Source organism: Myxocyprinus asiaticus, chromosome 6, assembly GCF_019703515.2.
Source record: "Myxocyprinus asiaticus isolate MX2 ecotype Aquarium Trade chromosome 6, UBuf_Myxa_2, whole genome shotgun sequence".
Lineage (NCBI taxonomy): Eukaryota > Metazoa > Chordata > Actinopteri > Cypriniformes > Catostomidae > Myxocyprinus > Myxocyprinus asiaticus.
The window spans coordinates 39,913,419-39,931,985 of NC_059349.1; the positions used below are offsets into that span (position 1 = coordinate 39,913,419).

General features: G+C 39.8%; 1 protein-coding gene across 3 annotated transcripts in view; it reads left to right on the forward strand.

Annotated features, from left to right (window-relative positions):
- The window catches only part of LOC127442319 (capping protein, Arp2/3 and myosin-I linker protein 3-like), a 105,912-nt gene that overhangs the window by 72,665 nt on the left and 14,680 nt on the right, over positions 1-18,567 (forward strand). For all 3 annotated transcript variants that reach the window (XM_051700244.1, XM_051700243.1, XM_051700245.1), the window contains exons 28-37: positions 2,562-2,649; positions 2,742-2,852; positions 3,010-3,076; positions 3,524-3,711; positions 6,959-7,038; positions 7,166-7,330; positions 7,990-8,188; positions 11,329-11,608; positions 13,040-13,161; positions 13,526-13,667. In XM_051700244.1, the coding sequence (XP_051556204.1) occupies positions 2,562-2,649; positions 2,742-2,852; positions 3,010-3,076; positions 3,524-3,711; positions 6,959-7,038; positions 7,166-7,330; positions 7,990-8,188; positions 11,329-11,608; positions 13,040-13,161; positions 13,526-13,667 (1,442 nt within the window). The remainder of the gene's footprint in view (positions 1-2,561; positions 2,650-2,741; positions 2,853-3,009; positions 3,077-3,523; positions 3,712-6,958; positions 7,039-7,165; positions 7,331-7,989; positions 8,189-11,328; positions 11,609-13,039; positions 13,162-13,525; positions 13,668-18,567) is intronic.

Sequence of the window (18,567 nt, forward strand, 5' to 3'; positions counted from 1 at the left end):
TATTTCTTTCATCACATGCCCAGTGGGTCAGAAGTTTACATACACTTTTTTAGTATTTGGTAGCATTGCCTTAAAATTGTTTAACTTGGTTCAAAGCATTTTGGGTAGACTTCCACAAGCTTCCCACAGTAAGTTGCAGGAATTTTGGCCCATTCCTCCAGACAGAACTGGTGTAACCGAGTCAGGTTTGTAGGCCTCCTTGCTCGCACACACTTTTCAGTTCTGCTCACAAATTTTCTATCGGATTGAGGTCAGGGCTTTGTGATGGCCACTCCAATACCTTGACTTTGTTGTCCTTAAGCCATTTTCCCACAACTTTGGAGGTATGCTTGGGGTCATTGTCCATTTGGAAGACCCATTTGCACTGATCTTTAACTTCCTGTCTAATGTCTTGAGATGTTGCTTCAATATATCCACATAGTTTTCCTTCCTCATGATGCCATCTATTTTGTGAAGTGCACCAGTCCCTCCTGCAGCAAAGCACCCCCACAACATGATGCTGCCACCCCCATGCTTCATGGTTGGGATGGTGTTCTTCGGCTTGCAAGCCTCACCCTTTTTCCTCCAACATAACGATGGTCATTATGGCCAAACTGTTCAATTTTTGTTTCATCAGACCAGAGGACATTTCTCCAAAAAGATCTTTGTCCCCGTGTGCACTTGCAAACTGTAGTCTGGCTTTTTTATGGCAGTTTTGGAGCAGTGGCTTCTTCCTTGCTGAGCAGCCTTTCAGGTTATGTCGATATTAGACTCGTTTTACTGTGGCTATAGATACTTATCTACCTGTTGCCTCCAGCATCTTCACAAGTTCCTTTGCTGTTGTTCTGGGATTGATTTGCTCTTTTCGCACCAAACTACGTTCATCTCTGGGAGCCAGAATACATCTCCTTCCTGAGCGGTATGACGGCTGCATGGTCCCATGGTGTTAATACTTGTGTACTATTGTTTGTACAGATGAACGTGGTACCTTCAGGCATTTGGAAATTGCTCCCAAGGATGAACCAGACTTGTGGAGGTACACAATTTTTTTTTCTGAGGCCTTGGCTGATTTCTTTTGATTTTCCCAAGCAAGGAGGCACTGAGTTTGAAGGTAAGCCTTAAAATACATCCACAGGTACACCTCCAGTTGACTCCAATTAGCCTATCAGAAGCTAATTGGCTAATTGCCTAAAGGCTTGACATAATTTTCTGGAATTTTCCAAGCTTCTTAAAGGCACAGTTAACTTAGTGTATGTAAACTTCTGACTCACTGGAATTGTAATATAGTCAATTAAAAGTGAAACAATTTGTCTGTAAACAATTGTTGGAAAAATTACTCATGTCATGCACAAAGTAGATGTCCTAAATGACTTGCCAAAACTATAGTTTGCTAATAAGAAATCTGTGGAGTGGTTAAAAAATTAGATTTAATGACTTCAACATAAGTGTATGTAAAATTCTGACTTAAACTGTATATATACACAGTATATATTCAATTTATATTGCCCTTGATTCAGTTTAGAACTTGATTATCAAATGAAAATAACAAAATATGCATTGAAGTGAGGATAAAAAATATGAATTAATTTAGTCAATGATGAAAGATTTAGATACAACAAATCCCCACGAGCTGTCAGTGATTGTTTTAATTTCACCTCTAGAGGCCACTATTATACTATTGAACTAAGCTGTTCTAAATGTAGAATCCTCCAGCGCTGGCCACGGAGGAATAGTAATAATAATTTTTAAAAAAATATTGGAAACAATCAGCATAGATTTTTGCAGATAACCGATAGTTCTAAAAAGCAACTATAAGCACTGATTAATCAAGTAGGTATAGCTGCAGGCCGTAGACCTCAAAATGGGGGCAGAATCTCCAAAAGGGGGTAGGGTTACTCCAAAATGGGACATGGTTACTCCAAAAGGGGGTTGCGCCAACTCCAGAAAGGGGGTGTCACTTCCACTCATGATTATGGTTCAGGAAAGGGTTAGGTTTGGGGCTCCCTATATCTTCAGTGGTGATTTGGAGCTCATGCCCCTTTTTGGAGCAGTGCCTGCAGCTATACCCTTCTCCGATTAATTGGTAAAAACCTATATATCGGTATTTCCCTACAAATCACATTAAAAACTGTGTGGATGTACTGAGGTTGGTCCAGCTAACAGGCATGCATGTCTAGGTAATATCTTTTCCAACAAGGCACTTGGTTCCTTTTAAGAGTTTTGTTGCTTTTAGCCCATGTTTATTAGCTTTGGAGACATTTATATGCTAGTGTACTCTTAAAGTTGATTAAACTCACTTTAACAGATATGCACATTTAAAATTGACTGTCTCTTTCTGGAAATGGTCCAAAAATTTATGACTCATCTCGCCCTCACCGGCATAACCGTTTTTTGACCAAATGCTATTTAGAATGACAGTGTCCCTCCCCTATTACTGCCTGCAGCAAAACCACAGATTTTTCTGCAATTAGTCTGTGTCATCCACCTTATAGTGTTTTTTTTTGGTTGAACTTTCCCTTTAGTTTTTTGGGGTTTGTGTATTCTAACATACTTCTTCATGTCTCCACCTTTTTCACTCTTAGGGAGGTGAAGCTGTCTGTGGTCTCCTATCTCACCAACTCTATAGTGGACCAGATCCTGCAGGAACTCTATGCTACACACAAAACCTTGGTACTGCAAACCAATCTCTCTGTCCATTGTCTTTTCATTCTGAGCACGTGCACATTCATTGCTGTTTCTCATGCATCTGTTTGTCATCACAGCTTCGGCAAGTTTCACAGATGAGACGGCTGGAAGATGGAGGAACGGCCAGACATGCACACAGACACACCGACATACTAGACATGGTGGAGGATGACTTTGGCATCAGCATAGTGAGTGTGTTAGATTGAGTCTCAAAGCTGTTCTCACAGCTGACTCATCACTGTGTTTGCTGGTATTTACAGTATCTGTCATATCATGTAAATCGGCAACTTCATCATCTGTTCAGTTTGCGATGTTCTCACTGTTGTTCTCTCCGCCTGCATACAGGACACTATTGCTATTAAGAAACGCAGCTCAAGGACAAGACGCATCCGTCCTGTGTCCAACAGACTCAGTGAGTCGCACACACATGCACACACACCTGTAGGAGGAAATCAGGATAATGATGAATTTTTAACTGGATGCTCATTAAGTTTTAGGTCATGTATACTTCATAAATGAAAATGGCTTCATGTTTGTCAGTTCCTCCTGGACAGCTTAAATCCATTCATTCCTTATATCATATTTGTGGCTCTGTTGAATTTATTTAATAACCGGGAATATTGTCCCAGGACCTGTGATGGGGGTTGCTACAGTCTTCTGTGTGTTGGTTATTTGTTGGGCCTGGGGAATAGGGGGTCCACCCATAAATTTTTTGTCCCAGGCCATGTTAATTCTAGGGCAGCCCTGTAGCAGCCACCCTAGCAACTGTATAAAAATGTGTCCCAGCCGTATCTTGACAGTCTAGTATTTATATTTACTCCCTCATTTATTTTAATATCCTTTTATTACTCTTCTGCAGGTCTAGGTGATGACCCTAACTCCTCACCTTTAGTCTCCATTCCTCAGCCGTCTGCTCCCCTTTCACGCTCGGCATCATGGGAAGGTCTGTCCACCCTGCCTACCCAGGGTTCACCTCTGCGTCATGTGACTCACGTCAGACCCCGTCCACCACGAAGGCACAGGACTGCACATGCTACCTTCGAGACAGTGAGAAGATTTATATCTTTTTATTTTGTGATTTGTGGGAATGTGTAAGTGGCAGCAACGTGCCATTAAAATAAATAAATAAATAATACAATTAAGTAAATGTCCAATAATTACTTTTTTCCACTGAAATACAGCAGAACACTTTAACATTTTACCTGATATTGAGTTGTTCCTTTTAGTGTTATAAATTATCCACGTTCAATTCATGATGATCAATATTTTTTTCAATTTAATTTGATACACTAAATTGAACACTCTGTGTTCTCATGTACTAGTTTATGATGGGGGAACTCAATACAATTTGCTTATTTATGTATTTTACATGTAATTACATTTGGAAACTGCAAATGTAGATATTAAATCTGCCTCAGACATTATGTATGAAGTTCTACTGTAGAGGCATCCCTTGTCATGTTGATCATTGAATTGCTTATATCCATTGCAGTCTTCTTGTTGCTTCTATTATTCAATTGACTTGTGAAAAATTAATTCATGGATGTTAGCTTTATTTGAAGTGAACTATTTGCCATGTTTTTTCTTGTTGTATCGCAATGACCTCGTTTACTTAAAGCTGCACTATGTAACTTTGTGCTCTCTAGCGACATCTGTGGTTGAAACTTAAAATCGCAAGCAATTTGCGGAAAAATACATTACGTCAGTCGTGTTTCGGCACTGATCTTCTGCCGGATGAATCTCCCAATTTGAGCTTAACTGGACATCGACTGTGTGTGATCATGACTGGAGTCATAACGTGCTATTTTCATGTTGATATTGTGTAATATGATTAAACATTTGAAACTGAAATATTATTTGCTTTGATGAAGATAAACAACACTCTTCTTTACACATTTGAATGAATTTTACACTTAAATCGCATTTCTGACGCTACACTCAAAACACTTTTAAATATAGAACAGGGGACTCTCCTTAGCCACCACCAGTAGATCTTAATATGATTATTCAAGTGTTTTAACTACTATTAATGTTTGAATTGTAGTACAATTTTCAATTTAAAAGGTTCAACTCGTGATATGGCTGATACGAGTTCAATAGAAGACTTTATTATTTTTATACTATATTGTCCAGCCTCAGTTACTACAATAGTATGTCCATGCAATGCACACAATAACACCGTAAACTAAAAACATAAAACGAGGATTAAATAATGATGGGGATAAAATATACTTTATTAAATGTAAAAATAATATGCTTAAATATGCAATATAACAATTACAAGAAGTTAGTTTCAGAATCATACATATTAAACATGTCACAGTAACTTCACCGGACAACGTAGATACATCGCGATCGGTAAACACACGAGTAATGTTTAAATCATAAATGCATGACAAGCAATATAAGCTTCAACAACCCTACCAGAAAACATATCCAAACATTATAGCAGGTAAACAACTTCGCCAAGCGGATAACAGATAAACATCCATCTAGACTGCAATGATGCTGTCCTGAACTGTGTGAGTGTTACTGAACTGAGTTGAACAGCGTGGTTAGTTTCTCCAGCTGGAACATGAGACAGCCGGTACTTCTTTCCAGTGTGTGCGGACATGGCGTAATGACGCAAGGATGAACGTCATAAGCCAGCTATTTTGTGCTAAATCGAACCCGACAGCTCAAAATAAAAATAATTTTTATAAGCTTACAGTAGTGAATCGGGTTAAGGTAAGGACATTGTTTTGAACACTGATTGTTTATTTACTCAATCAATAATGGCAATTTGTTCATATTGAAACAAAAAATCTTACATATTGCAGCTTTAAGAAAACGGTTTATTCCAGGATTTTTGCAGAAATTTTTGTTCTGAAACGTCATGTTAACAAGAACACAGTTTTCCTTATGCCGCTTAAGGGATTACGAGAAAGAAGTTTAACACTCCCAGAGAACGCGGCTTATGTGGTCAAGTAAACACATAAGCAGCGTTCTTACATGTTTTTGAAAAGTGTGTATGTGTGTAAACAAACCGGATAACAAATGTCATAGGATGGAGTCCAACAATAAGTCAACACATCAAAAAGAATTCAACATTTCTTGACAGTACAGTGGGAAAAGCTAAACACTATAAACTATACCCATTTAAACACACCAATGTAAAGTATTGACTGTCCTTCACGTTCGCATATATGCAATTTTACATTTGGGGCATCCCAGAATTTTACAGAAGAGGAAAACCCCACTATAGCAGCGAAATTATGCTGCAGGTCGTGATGGAAAGTTAAGGAAACAAACAGCAACAACTCTGAAATTTCTGGAAATACAGTAGAGCAATGGAGAATAAACTAGCAAAGTCAATCCCGTGTTTGTTATTTGCACAAGCGTCGTGAGGAAATTACATTGCTGTGGAGAAAGCTGCCGAGCCGATACGGGAGTAAAGAGTACAACACTTATACAGTGCATGTAAACAGGAACGGCACTTTCTCGCATTAAGCTGCTTTCTGGTGTCTAGGTAAACGTAATGAATGTCGACATTACTTTGACACATGTTATGGTACCCCTTCTTTTGACCACATACAATGACCTGTATAAGTGCTTTTCCACCATTGGCCTGAACGGTCAGTTACAGTTCAAGTAGCATTTTGACATGAACACGGTCCGGTATGGTACGATTACAAACTGTTCCTGGCCTGCAATTCTCAGTAAGGTTAGCTAACCATACTCGGGACAGAGAACCATGCTGGTGGAACAGTTTTAGTGATGTGATGACTCATTATTGGTAAATTGGTTATTTTTTCCCCCACACCAAATGTGTAGAATTTTGTCAGAACACAGGCCCAGATGTTTTCTGCAGGGACTCAAGAAATAGCAAACATCAAAGGCTCTCCTTTTAAAACATATTTGATCAGTGATGTGATCAAGCATTTTCTTTGTTATGTTTGTTGATCAAATTAATAGACTGACATAAAACAGATGAGCAAAACACAGATGACAAGATACAGTACCATGAAAGCATCATCCATTAACACATTAACAGGTTCGACATGATACGTTTCCAGTGTCAAGTAATTTGTCTGTCCACACTGAAAGTGAAAATGTTGCACGAAGCAACACAATCAGAGCCAATCAGAACACACTTAACATTTAAAATAGAGTAGGATTTTGGACATATGAGATGTGGTAAAGCTACAAAATGGTTAACTGATTTACTAGAATAGATTTAACACAATGGTGTAACACAAGTTCAGAAAGTATGTATTTAAAGCAATCCTCGTCTTCTTTTCCTGTTGTCCAACAGCACTGCTCTGAAAATGGTGGAGTATCTCTACTGGATGATGGACTGCCTGACTTCTACACAAAAAGAGTTTTACCAGACAGGTGCTGAATACTTTTATATAAAAATTAATTCAAACAATGACATTAATGTCACAATTGTTCCCTTTTTAAAGGTTGAAAGGATGTGGGCATAGTGGATGTTATCTTATCATGACTTTCTGTCCTGCAGTCAGCTCTCCTCCCACCATCATGCTCAGGCTTTGAGAAGAAAGAAGAGACGCAGTGTGCTGTCAATCTTTTCTGGATTCAGGAAGAACCGAAACTCTACCATATCTTATCAGGAACCAGATCCTACAGGAAGAGGCGGGGCCTGCGGGGACGAATGTCGCACTAAGTGAGCCATTTTATTTCTTTCTCTTAGCGCTGTGTAAAAATAATCAGCCATTTTTTGCCATATATGTGAGAATATATTCTCTTGTGAGAATTTTGCAGAACAACATGTAGTCACACAGTAAATACATTGTATTGTATGTATTTTAATGTTAGTAAATAGTAGTTTAAGACACCTAATATAATTGGACCCTTTAACCTACTAAAACTGACAATGAACCCATTTACACCTGGTTTTTACATCTGTTTTGGCAGATCTGATGATCACAAGTGGACAATGTGGTGTAAACGGGGTCCAAAACATTTTGTGATCTGATAACTCACATTTGGAAGTTAAGAAATCATGTGACCACATTGCATGTGTGGTGTAAATGCTAATCTGTCCTGATGCATTCCAGACAAAAGACTGCTTACTCACCTGTAAATAATCCTTTCCGCTAAAAATAAATTAACCGTCCGATTCAAAAATTAGGGAAAGCTTACGTCTATTGATTCTCCCCTCAACAAATCTAAATTACAAGGGGTCACAAGAGACACAGTTGAGACACGTTACTTCCTGGTACAAACAGCGATGTGTCTCACATGACCACTTGTGATTGGCAGTTGTAAATAGGGCCAGTATAAGTTAAAGTCTTTATCTCTCTTTCTCTTTTGCTCTCTCAGTACTGCCACTGAGAATGTGTACTCCTTGATTCAGCACCCAAAGAATCGTGGAAGATTAGACCCGGGCACTGAGAGCACCAATGGGAGGCTGGTAGGGCAGGGTGTCCAGAGGACCCCTCAGCTGTCAGGATGGCCCATTCAGGGTATACCCCTGCCCAGCATGATGGGGATCAGTCCTTCCTGTTTCTCACAGAGACAGGTAAACTCCACCACATTACATCATCCTTCATCCACATTATTATTACTACTTACAAGCACTAGTATAACTATTAACAGGTCCCCCCATGTCTGATTTTGAGGTAATTGATGAAAAAAACCCTGAAAGAAACAGCATCTTAAAACATCAAGCTGCTGTCTTGACACACTCCTCACATAATTTTTCAAAAAAGTGTTTAACTATCTAGAAAACATTATCTTAGAAATAGTCAATTCCTCACTCCTTTCAGGCACTTTTCCGAATTCCATTTAACTGCAGTTGTTAAGCCCATTCTAAAAAAGAGCAATCTGGATAACTCCATATTAAACATCTCCAAACTAATCTCAAATTTTCCTTTCATTGGCAAGATCATTGAAGAGGTTGGTTTTAATCAGCTGAACAAATTCTTAAACTCGAATAGCTACTTGGGAAATTTCCAGTCTGGTTTTCGACAACATCACAGCATGGAGATGGTGCTCATAAAGATACTTAAAGATGTCTGGCTACATACTGATTCAGGCAAAATATCAGTGCTGGTATTACTAGATCTCAGTGCTGCCTTTGACACTGTTGACCACAACATACTCCCGGAAATACTGGAAAACTGGGTAGGGCTCACTGGGACGGTCCTCAGCCTGTTCAGGTCATATCTAGAAGGGAGAGGTTACTATGTGAACATAGACAAATATTAATCTGAGTGGACATCCATGACATGTGCAGTCCCAAAAGGCTCAATTCTTGCACCACTTCTGTTCAACCAGTATATGCTCCCACTAGGCCAAATTGTGAAAAATAACTAAATCGCGTTCCATAGCTATGCAGATGACACCCAGATCTACCTTGCCCTAATGCCAAATAACTACAGCCCAATACACTCTCTGTGCCAGTGCACTGATGAAATTAACAAATGGATGTGCAAAAACTTCCTTCAGTTGAACAACAACAGAGACAGAGATCATTGTATTTGGCAACAAAAGCGAAATTCCCAACAAAAAATCAAGTCAGGAATCTTGGTGTCATTTTGGAGTCAGACCCTAGTTTCAGTAGTCATATCAAAAAATCTGAGCATATTACACCAGTCTTTACAGTTACATTTACAATTGATTTTAAAGTAATATTACTAGTATATAAATCACTCAATGGCCAAGGACCTAAATATACAGGTGCATCTCGATAAATTAGAATGTTGTGGAAAAGTTCATTTATTTCAGTAATTCAACTCAAATTGTGAAACTCGTGTATTAAATAAATTCAATGCACACAGACTGAAGTAGTTTAAGTCTTTGGTTCTTTTAATTGTGATGATTTTGGCTCACATTTAACAAAAACCCACCAATTCACTCTCTCAAAAAATTAGAATATGGTGACATGCCAATCAGCTAATCAACTCAAAACACCTGCAAAGGTTTCCTGAGCCTTCAAAATGGTCTCTCAGTTTGGTTCACTAGGCTACACAATCATGGGGAAGACTGCTGATCTGACAGTTGTCCAGAAGACAATCATTGACACCCTTCACAAGGAGGGTAAGCCACAAACTTTAATCGCCAAAGAAGCTGGCTGTTCACAGAGTGCTGTTAACAGAAAGTTGAGTGGAAGGAAAAAGTGTGGAAGAAAAAGATGCACAACCAACCGAGAGAACCGCAGCCTTATGAGGATTGTCAAGAAAAATCGATTCAAGAATTTGGATGAACTTCACAAGGAATGGACTGAGGCTGGGGTCAAGGCATCAAGAGCCACCACACACAGACGTGTCAAGGAATTTGGCTACAGTTGTCGTATTCCTCTTGTTAAGCCACTCCTGAACCACAGACAACGTCAGAGGCGTCTTACCTGGGCTAAGGAGAAGAAGAACTGGACTGTTGCCCAGTGGTCCAAAGTCCTCTTTTCAGATGAGAGCAAGTTTTGTATTTCATTTGGAAACCAAGGTCCTAGAGTCTGGAGGAAGGGTGGAGAAGCTCATAGCCCAAGTTGCTTGAAGTCCAGTGTTAAGTTTCCACAGTCTGTGATGATTTGGGGTGCAATGTCATCTGCTGGTGTTGGTCCATTGTGTTTTTTGAAAGCCAAAGTCACTGCACCCGTTTACCAAGAAATTTTGGAGCACTTCATGCTTCCTTCTGCTGACCAGCTTTTTAAAGATGCTGATTTCATTTTCCAGCAGGATTTGGCACCTGCCCACACTGCCAAAAGCACCAAAAGTTGGTTAAATGACACCAATGGTGTTGGTGTGCTTGACTGGCCAGCAAACTCACCAGACCTGAACCCCATAGAGAATCTATGGGGTATTGTCAAGAGGAAAATGAGAAACAAGAGACCAAAAAATGCAGATGAGCTGAAGGCCACTGTCAAAGAAACCTGGGCTTCCATACCACCTCAGCAGTGCCACAAACTGATCACCTCCATGCCACGCCGAATTGAGGCAGTAATTAAAGCAAAAGGAGCCCCTACCAAGTATTGAGTACATATACAGTTAATGAACATACTTTCCAGAAGGCCAACAATTCACTAAAAATGTTTTTTTTATTGGTCTTATGATGTATTCTAATTTGTTGAGATAGTGAATTGGTGGGTTTTTGTTAAATGTGAGCCAAAATCATCACAATTAAAAGAACCAAAGACTTAAACTACTTCAGTCTGTGTGCTTTGAATTTATTTAATACACGAGTTTCACAATTTGAGTTGAATTACTGAAATAAATGAACTTTTCCATGACATTCTAATTTATTGAGATGCACCTGTATTGCAGATATTCTTGTTGAATAAAAACCTAAAAGACCTCTCATTTCATTAGGATCAAGTCAGTTAGAAATACCAAGGCTTCACTCAAAACAAGGTAAAACAGCATTTTGCTTTTATGCCAATCCCAGCTGGAACCAGATTCTGGAAAAGATTAGATGTGCTCCAACAGTAGCCACATTCAAACCCAGACTGAAAACACATCTGTTTAGCTATGCATGGACTGACTGAGCAATGCGCTGCACTCAATGATTACACTGTATCATTTTATTTCTATATTCTTTTCCAAATATTTTATTATTATTGCTTTTTTGCAAAAAATATCTTTTATGTAGAATGTAGCATTTAGCACAGAAGAAATTTTTTATTCAGTCAAATGTTTACCACATTCTTTTCTCTGTTCCCTGCAGTCTCCAGATTACAGTGAGGTGTTTGGCTCTTCTGAGGAGATTGGATATCCTGAACATGAAAATGACCGACACTCCGATATTGTGGCTAAAGCGCACACACCATCTACAGACAGACACACAGAGTCAGGGAGACAGGAGTCGCAGTCAGACAGGCACAAAAAGGCTGACAGTATAACTGACTTTCAGCAGCTGGAAACCAGAAAGAGACCTGAACCACCACCCCAAAACACCAAACCAAGCCTGGCGAAGACACGACAACGCCATCTGGAGGAGAGCTCTGGTACTGCATCTTTTCTCATCGCTGTAGTTAGGAGGCAGAGTTAAAGGAATTTCTGGGTTCAAAACAAGTTAAGCTCAGTCGAAAGCATTTGTGGCATAATGTTGATTACCACAAAAAAAAATATTCGACTCGTTCCTCCTTTTCATCGAGATTACAGTGAGGCACTTACAATGAAAGTAAATTTTTTTAACGTTAAAATACTCACTTTTTCAAAAGTATAACCACAAGACATAAAGAATATGCGTTTAAACATGATTTTAGTGTGTTCAAATCTGTGTAAAGTCGTAGCCAATTTTACAGCTTAATTTCCATGACGATGTAATGTCAAGAAACCCTAAAACGACTGTAAAAAAAAAACAATTTAAACAACTTTATAGCTCAAATAATACAAAAGTTTTAACAGAAGAATTAATGCAAGTGCTTTTATAAGATTATAAGCTTCACATTTCTGTGTTTAAACACTCCAAAAATTGGCCACGTTCACTTTCATTGTCCCCATTCAGTTCCATTGTAAGTGCCTAACTGTAACATCGATTTTTTGCTCTTTTTAAAGAAAAGAGGAACGAGTTGAAATACATTTTTGTGGTAATCAGCATTATGCCACAAATGCTGTCGATTTAGCTTAACTTGTCTTGAACCCGGAAAATTCCTTTAAGAGCGGCATATTTCCATAATACCCTTACTGTTTCTTACATCTCTATATATATATGGCAGGAATAATAATTGTATAGTAGTATGCTATTCCAAACTCAGTCAGTCAATTTACATATTAATTTAGTCACAACTGACAAATTATCCCATCCTGCCTTGTATTTGTATTTTTTTATTTTTTACTTAAATTTGAGAGCTGTACATTTCAGTTTTGGTTTAACCAAATAATTAAAATGAATGAGTTCAAAAGGGCTTTAGACACTGGAGTTTGTTATGGCATGTGATCGAAACCAGATTTCACTGTTCTTTTTTTTTTTTTTTTTTTAATCACCTAAGTGATATTAAAGGGATTTTTACCCAAAAATAAAACTTGTGTCATTATTTACTCACCCTCATGTTGTTCCAACCCTGTAATTCTTTTTTATGTGGAACACAACAGCAGATGTTAAGCAGAATGTTTGAGAATGTTTGTTTCAGTTTCCTTGTATGGAAAAAAGATGCAGTGAATGTAAATGGTGACTGAGGCTAACATTCTGCCTTCTTTTGAGTTCAACGGAAGAAAGTCATATGGGTTATTAAACGACATGAAGGTGAGTAAATCATGACAGAATTTTCATTTTTGGTTAAAAATCCCTTTAATATTACTTGGGTGATAAAAAAAATCCATCTCAAAGGTTTACTGTAAGTTGTTTGACAAAGAGTTTCTATCTAAATGTCTGCTTGTTAATTGTACATTACTGGGGAAAGATCTGAGCATATGACACAATTTTCTGTCCATAGATAAATCTACTGAAGATTCTGGAGAACAGAGAGAAAGGGATGAAGAAAAAGAAGAGAGGAGGACTGAAGACGAGCAGAAAGACAAAAAACCAGAAGGACAGACTCCACCTATCCCTGAAAAGGTGTGCATTTTAGCATGTCATTACTTAAATGAGTGTGTGGTGCTGTTCCAAAACCTAGTGAGCTGCATCACTGCTTACAGCCTACATAGGCAGCTGCCTTCTATAGAACCTCATACTGTAAGTGATTGATTAGAAATGCGCTACAATGCAATCTGGGATTGCCTTCACCACAAAGGATACATATGATGCTTGCCAAAATGAATTATCTTACTCTTTAAGTTTTGGAATAGAGCTTGTGGGTGTGTGTGTGTGTGTGAGTGTGTGTGTGTTCAGAATGTTGATGATTGTTGAGTGGAAGTGTGTCCTGATACTCACAGCAAAGATGTATCATTAAAACAGCTTTTGATTATGTCATCCCTTCCAGCCATTTTATTATTCACCTCACATGTCTCCCATTGGACCCCCACCACATGACGTAGCCAATGAGAATAAGCAACCAGCTGCTCCGCCCATCTCTGCTAAGCCTATGTTTCATTCTGCTTCAATAGACTCTGCTGTTCTTCAAGGTAATTCAGGGACAGCATATGATAAGATCATTGTATTTATGTAGTACTGGAATTCAGGGGAGCAATGGGGATGGTTTGCGACATGCAACTCATAGGGGCGCCACACAAAAGGGGGACCAAAATCACTGACTTTCACTGACACTGACTGTTTAAATCCATGCATTTATATGCATTGAATGCATATACAGTAAAGCCTACAAATAGACATGCATTTTGAACAATGAAAAAACAACTTTAAAAAAGTAACATTTTAGACAATAATAACAGAAATCAATATTTTATATTGTTATAATAGCAAAAAACAATATTTTATGTAAAATTTGTGTATATTTTATAAAAAAAGTATTGGTTCATATGCAATTTTTTTTTTATCCCGACTAGAAGCTTATTCTACAAGTGGAAGTCCATTTAAACAAAGGCCCTGTCCCAATAACACACTTGATACTTAAGTGCATGTGCACGTGACACAGAGTAAAGCCCTAAGTATACTTTGATTTTGACGCAAACTCTCAGCGTCTGCGTACAGTCAAACGCAAGACTGTCAAAGTATACTCCATTTGACGGTGCGCACATAGGGGGCGTTTATCAGTCATAATAATCAAATCTATCGTCAAGTTCCTCTATGCATTAAAAATTTTATCTAGACTTGGATTATATCAGTTGGTCCTCAATTATACGCATTTGGACTAGGGATGGGCACGAGTACTTGAGTACACGGGAGTAATATGATCCTAGAACTGGTGATATCTGCTTTTCCGAACTCTTCTTAGCAATGAAACATTCAAACTAGTTCACAAATCAGATACTGAACTGAGAATCACCTCTTTTGAAGGTGTCCGACATACTGAGGCCGGAGACCTCCAAAAGAGGGTGGAGTTACTCCAAAAAGGGGGTGGGGTTACTCCAAAAGGGGGTTGCACCAACTCCAAAAGGGTTAAGGTTAGGGAAAGGGTCAGGTTAGGGGCTCCCTATAACTTTAATGGTGATTTGGAGCTCACGCCCCTTTTTGGAGCAAAGCCTGTACCCTTCTCGTCGCATGCACAGTCTGCATGGTCAAAGACACGCGGTTAGAAAAGCCCAAAGTATACTTCGGTCAGACGTGAATGCTCAGGACGCGTGACGCAAATCTCATCATCAGTAGTGATGGGAAGTCCGATTCATTTCCGTGAACCGGTTCATTCATTTATTTAATGAAAGTAATCATAAGAAAATTTCAAGTATGTTTTGGTTGTCATTAAAGAAACTTACTGTTCGCTCCATGCTCGTTCATGTCCTCGGTACACACATGCTCATAGGATCAACATCGCACTCATCAGACTCCTCGGTAATCCTCTGCAAACATCGGCTGTGTCTCGTTTGGAAGGTTGCGTGCTAGGTAGGACGCGTCCTTTGAAGGCTGCAGTATACCGAGCATCCTCCTTTAAACAAGCCTCGTTTAAACGTGACGGCCTTCGTAGGACAAACGGAAACTGAATGTAACACGGTTGCTATGACAGCACGCCACTCTTTAACAAGCGCTAGCGCTTTGAGTGAGAAGGGAACAAAGTCCCTTTGGAAGAGAATGTATGAGGTAAGTTTTAGGAAAGTTATAAAGATGTAAAGAGAAAAGAAAACAGATTTTACAGGTGTACTTTTAGTCTAATACTTTATTTTAATTATATATTAATATAATTATATATATTATATACTCTGCACCCATCTACTGAGGTACTTCAACTTAACATTACTTGCATTTGAACATCATATTTACGGGCAAACTGGCGTTATTTTTTTAGACATTTCCGTTGAAGCAAAGAATTGTGGGTTGTGTGTGCCCACGAAGGACACACCTCATGCATCCGCTGAATTCCCATGAAAGAAGGTCGCATTTGAAGGCCGTATTCGAAGTGTCCTACTCGCTTTTCTGAAACGAGACAGCCTCGATGACGTATGTGGCCGAGAAATGCGACCTCCAGAGGACGCATCCTTCCATACGAGACACAGCCATTGACAGTTCGTGGACTGGCTTTTCGGTTCTTTTTGAGTCGGACACAGCTGAAGAGCTGACTTTCGATTCTGCCTGTAGGTTTGATTCCTTCATTTCAAACGGGTTCTATGGTTCAATAACTGGTCTTAGTAAGTCGTAAGAGCTGCCTACCTGTATTAGTAACATCACCGAGTAAAAATGCCTAGGCTACTTAAGTCTCAAGACCTTCATTTGCAAATATTTGTAAATAATTAAAAAATAACACAGAAGCAAACATCTGTAGGTTTTTAAATGTATTACCATCTCAACCCATAACAAGTCCTCGGTAATCCTAAGCAAACTTCGACAGTCAGTGGGACCGGCTCGTTCGGTTCTTTTTGGGTCAGACAGTTCAACGTGCTGTGTAGCCAGTACATTTACTTCAGGTGTGCATCTTGAGTCATTAACCCGGAACTAAAGTTCAATTCAGTTCGATGTTGTGCACCGGCACGACCGGTTACTTGTGAGAATCGTCTCAGAAGAACGATTCGTTCAAGAATTGGACACAACTAGTCATCAGCAGAGTGCTCCAGCAATGAACGTGTGGAGCCTGATTTTTCTAACTGTGCGTCTTTGAACACGCAGACTGCGCACGTGCATGGAATTATTTGCATGAATTAGCAGATCCATAAGGTGGCAATACTCACATCTGAGCTGTTGCTGTCACAAAGAAATGCTAGAAGAAGACATAATCGCCGGTAAATAACAGGAGACGCAGGTAAAAACAACAACAGTATATGCACATCAAGAGCACGTGTGTGAGGAGGTCAGGAGAAACCTGCATTTGTATAATGTGAGTCTGAAGGAATATAAAGACATATTTATGGGTCTAAATTCCTGAAGAGAAATTGCCCGGCGTCTCATAGCAGTCATAGTGCACATGTGCCAAACACCTATATATGGGTGCACAGTCAAATGGAGTATACTTTGTTTCGAAGGTTGCGCGCTAGGTAGGACGCATCCTTTGAAGGCTGCAGGATACCAAGGGTCCTCCTTTAAACAAGCCTCCTTTAAACAAGACGGCCTTCGTAGGACAAAGGGAAATGGAACGTAAGCCACTCTTTAACAAGTGCGAGCGGTATATTTTTGGAGAGTTATTATGATGTAGAGAGAAAAGAAAATAGATTTTACAGGTGTACTTTTAGTCTATAATACTTTATTTTAATCATATATTATTATATTATATACTCTACACCCATGTACTGAGGTACTTCAACATGGGAATTAACATTACTTGCTTTTGAACATCATATTTCGGGCAAATTGGCCTCCTTTTTTTTAGACAAATGATGTTCATTTCCGTTGAAGCAAAGAATTGTGGGGTGTGAGTGCCCACGAAGGATACAACTCATGCATCTTCCGAATTCCCATAAAAGGAGCTCGCATTTGAAGGCTGCATTCGGAGTGTCCTACTCGCTTTTCTGAAACGAGACAGCCTTGATGACACATGCGGCCGACAAATGCGACCTCCGGAGGACGTAGCCTTCTAAACGAGACACAGCCTTTGCCAGGCTCGAAGTATATGGCAAGCCACGAGAATAACGTGATAGTTTTAAAGCGTGTACATCTAAAATGGCATATTTTGCAGCATTCTAAACAACCATAAGCCGTAAAATACGGCATAGTCATTTCAAACAGCATAAAAAATACATGCAAAAATAGTTTAAAACGCTGCATTGGACTGTGTTTAGTGTATGTGAAAAGCGCCACTTTTACACCATTTTCTGTGTAGTATAATGAGCCCTGCATGCTGATTTTCACAGCCAGTAAAGTTTGAGGTGTTCTCACCCAATCAATGATTAACTGAGTCAGGCCAGACCAGTTCACTGCTGCAGGTTATTATATAAACTCAGCAAAAAAAGAAATGCCCTCTCACTTTCAACTGCTTTTATTTTCAGCAAACTTAACATGTGTAAATATTTGTATGAACATAAAAAGATTCAACAACTAAGACATAAACTGAACAAGTTTCACAGACATGTGACTAACAGAAATGGAATAATGTGTCCCTGAACAAAGGAGGGGTCAAAATCAAAAGTAACAGTCAGTATCTGGTGTGGCCACCAGCTGCATTAAGTACTGCAGTGCATCTCCTTCTCATGGACTGCACCAGATTTGCCAGTTCTTGCTGTGAGATGTTACCCCACTCTTCCACCAAGGCACTTGCAACTTCCTGAACATTTCTGGCGGGAATGGCCCTAGCCCTCACCCTCCGATCCAACAGGTCCCAGACGTGCTCAATGGGATTGAGATCCGGGCTCTTTGCTGGCCATGGCAGAACACTGACATTCCTGTCTTGCAGGAAATCACGCACAGAACGAGCAGTATGGCTGGTGGCATTGTCATGCTGGAGGGTCATGTCAGGATGAGCCTGCAGGAAGGGTACCACATGAGGGAGGAGGATGTCTTCCCTGTAACGCACAGCGTTGAGATTGCCTGCAATGACAACAAGCTCCATCCGATGATGCTGTGACACACCGCCCCAGACCATGACAGACCCTCCACCTCCAAATCAATCCCGCTCCGGAGTACAGGCCTCAGTGTAACGCTCATTCCTTCGACGATAAACGCGAGTCCGACCATCACCCCTAGTGACACAAAACCGCAACTCGTCAGTGAAGAGCACTTTTTGCCAGTCCTGTCTGTCCAGCGAAGGTGGGTTTGTGCCCATAGGCGACATTGTTGCCGGTGATGTCTGGTAAGAACCTGCCTTACAACAGGCCTACAAGCCCTCAGTCCGAGTCAGACAGTCTGGGCACTGATGGAGGGATTGTGCATTCCTGGTGTAACTCAGGCAGTTGTTGTTGCCATCCTGTTCCTGTCCCGCAGGTGTGATATTCGGATGTACCAATCCTGTGCAGGTGTTCTTACATGTGGTCTGCCACTGCGAGGATG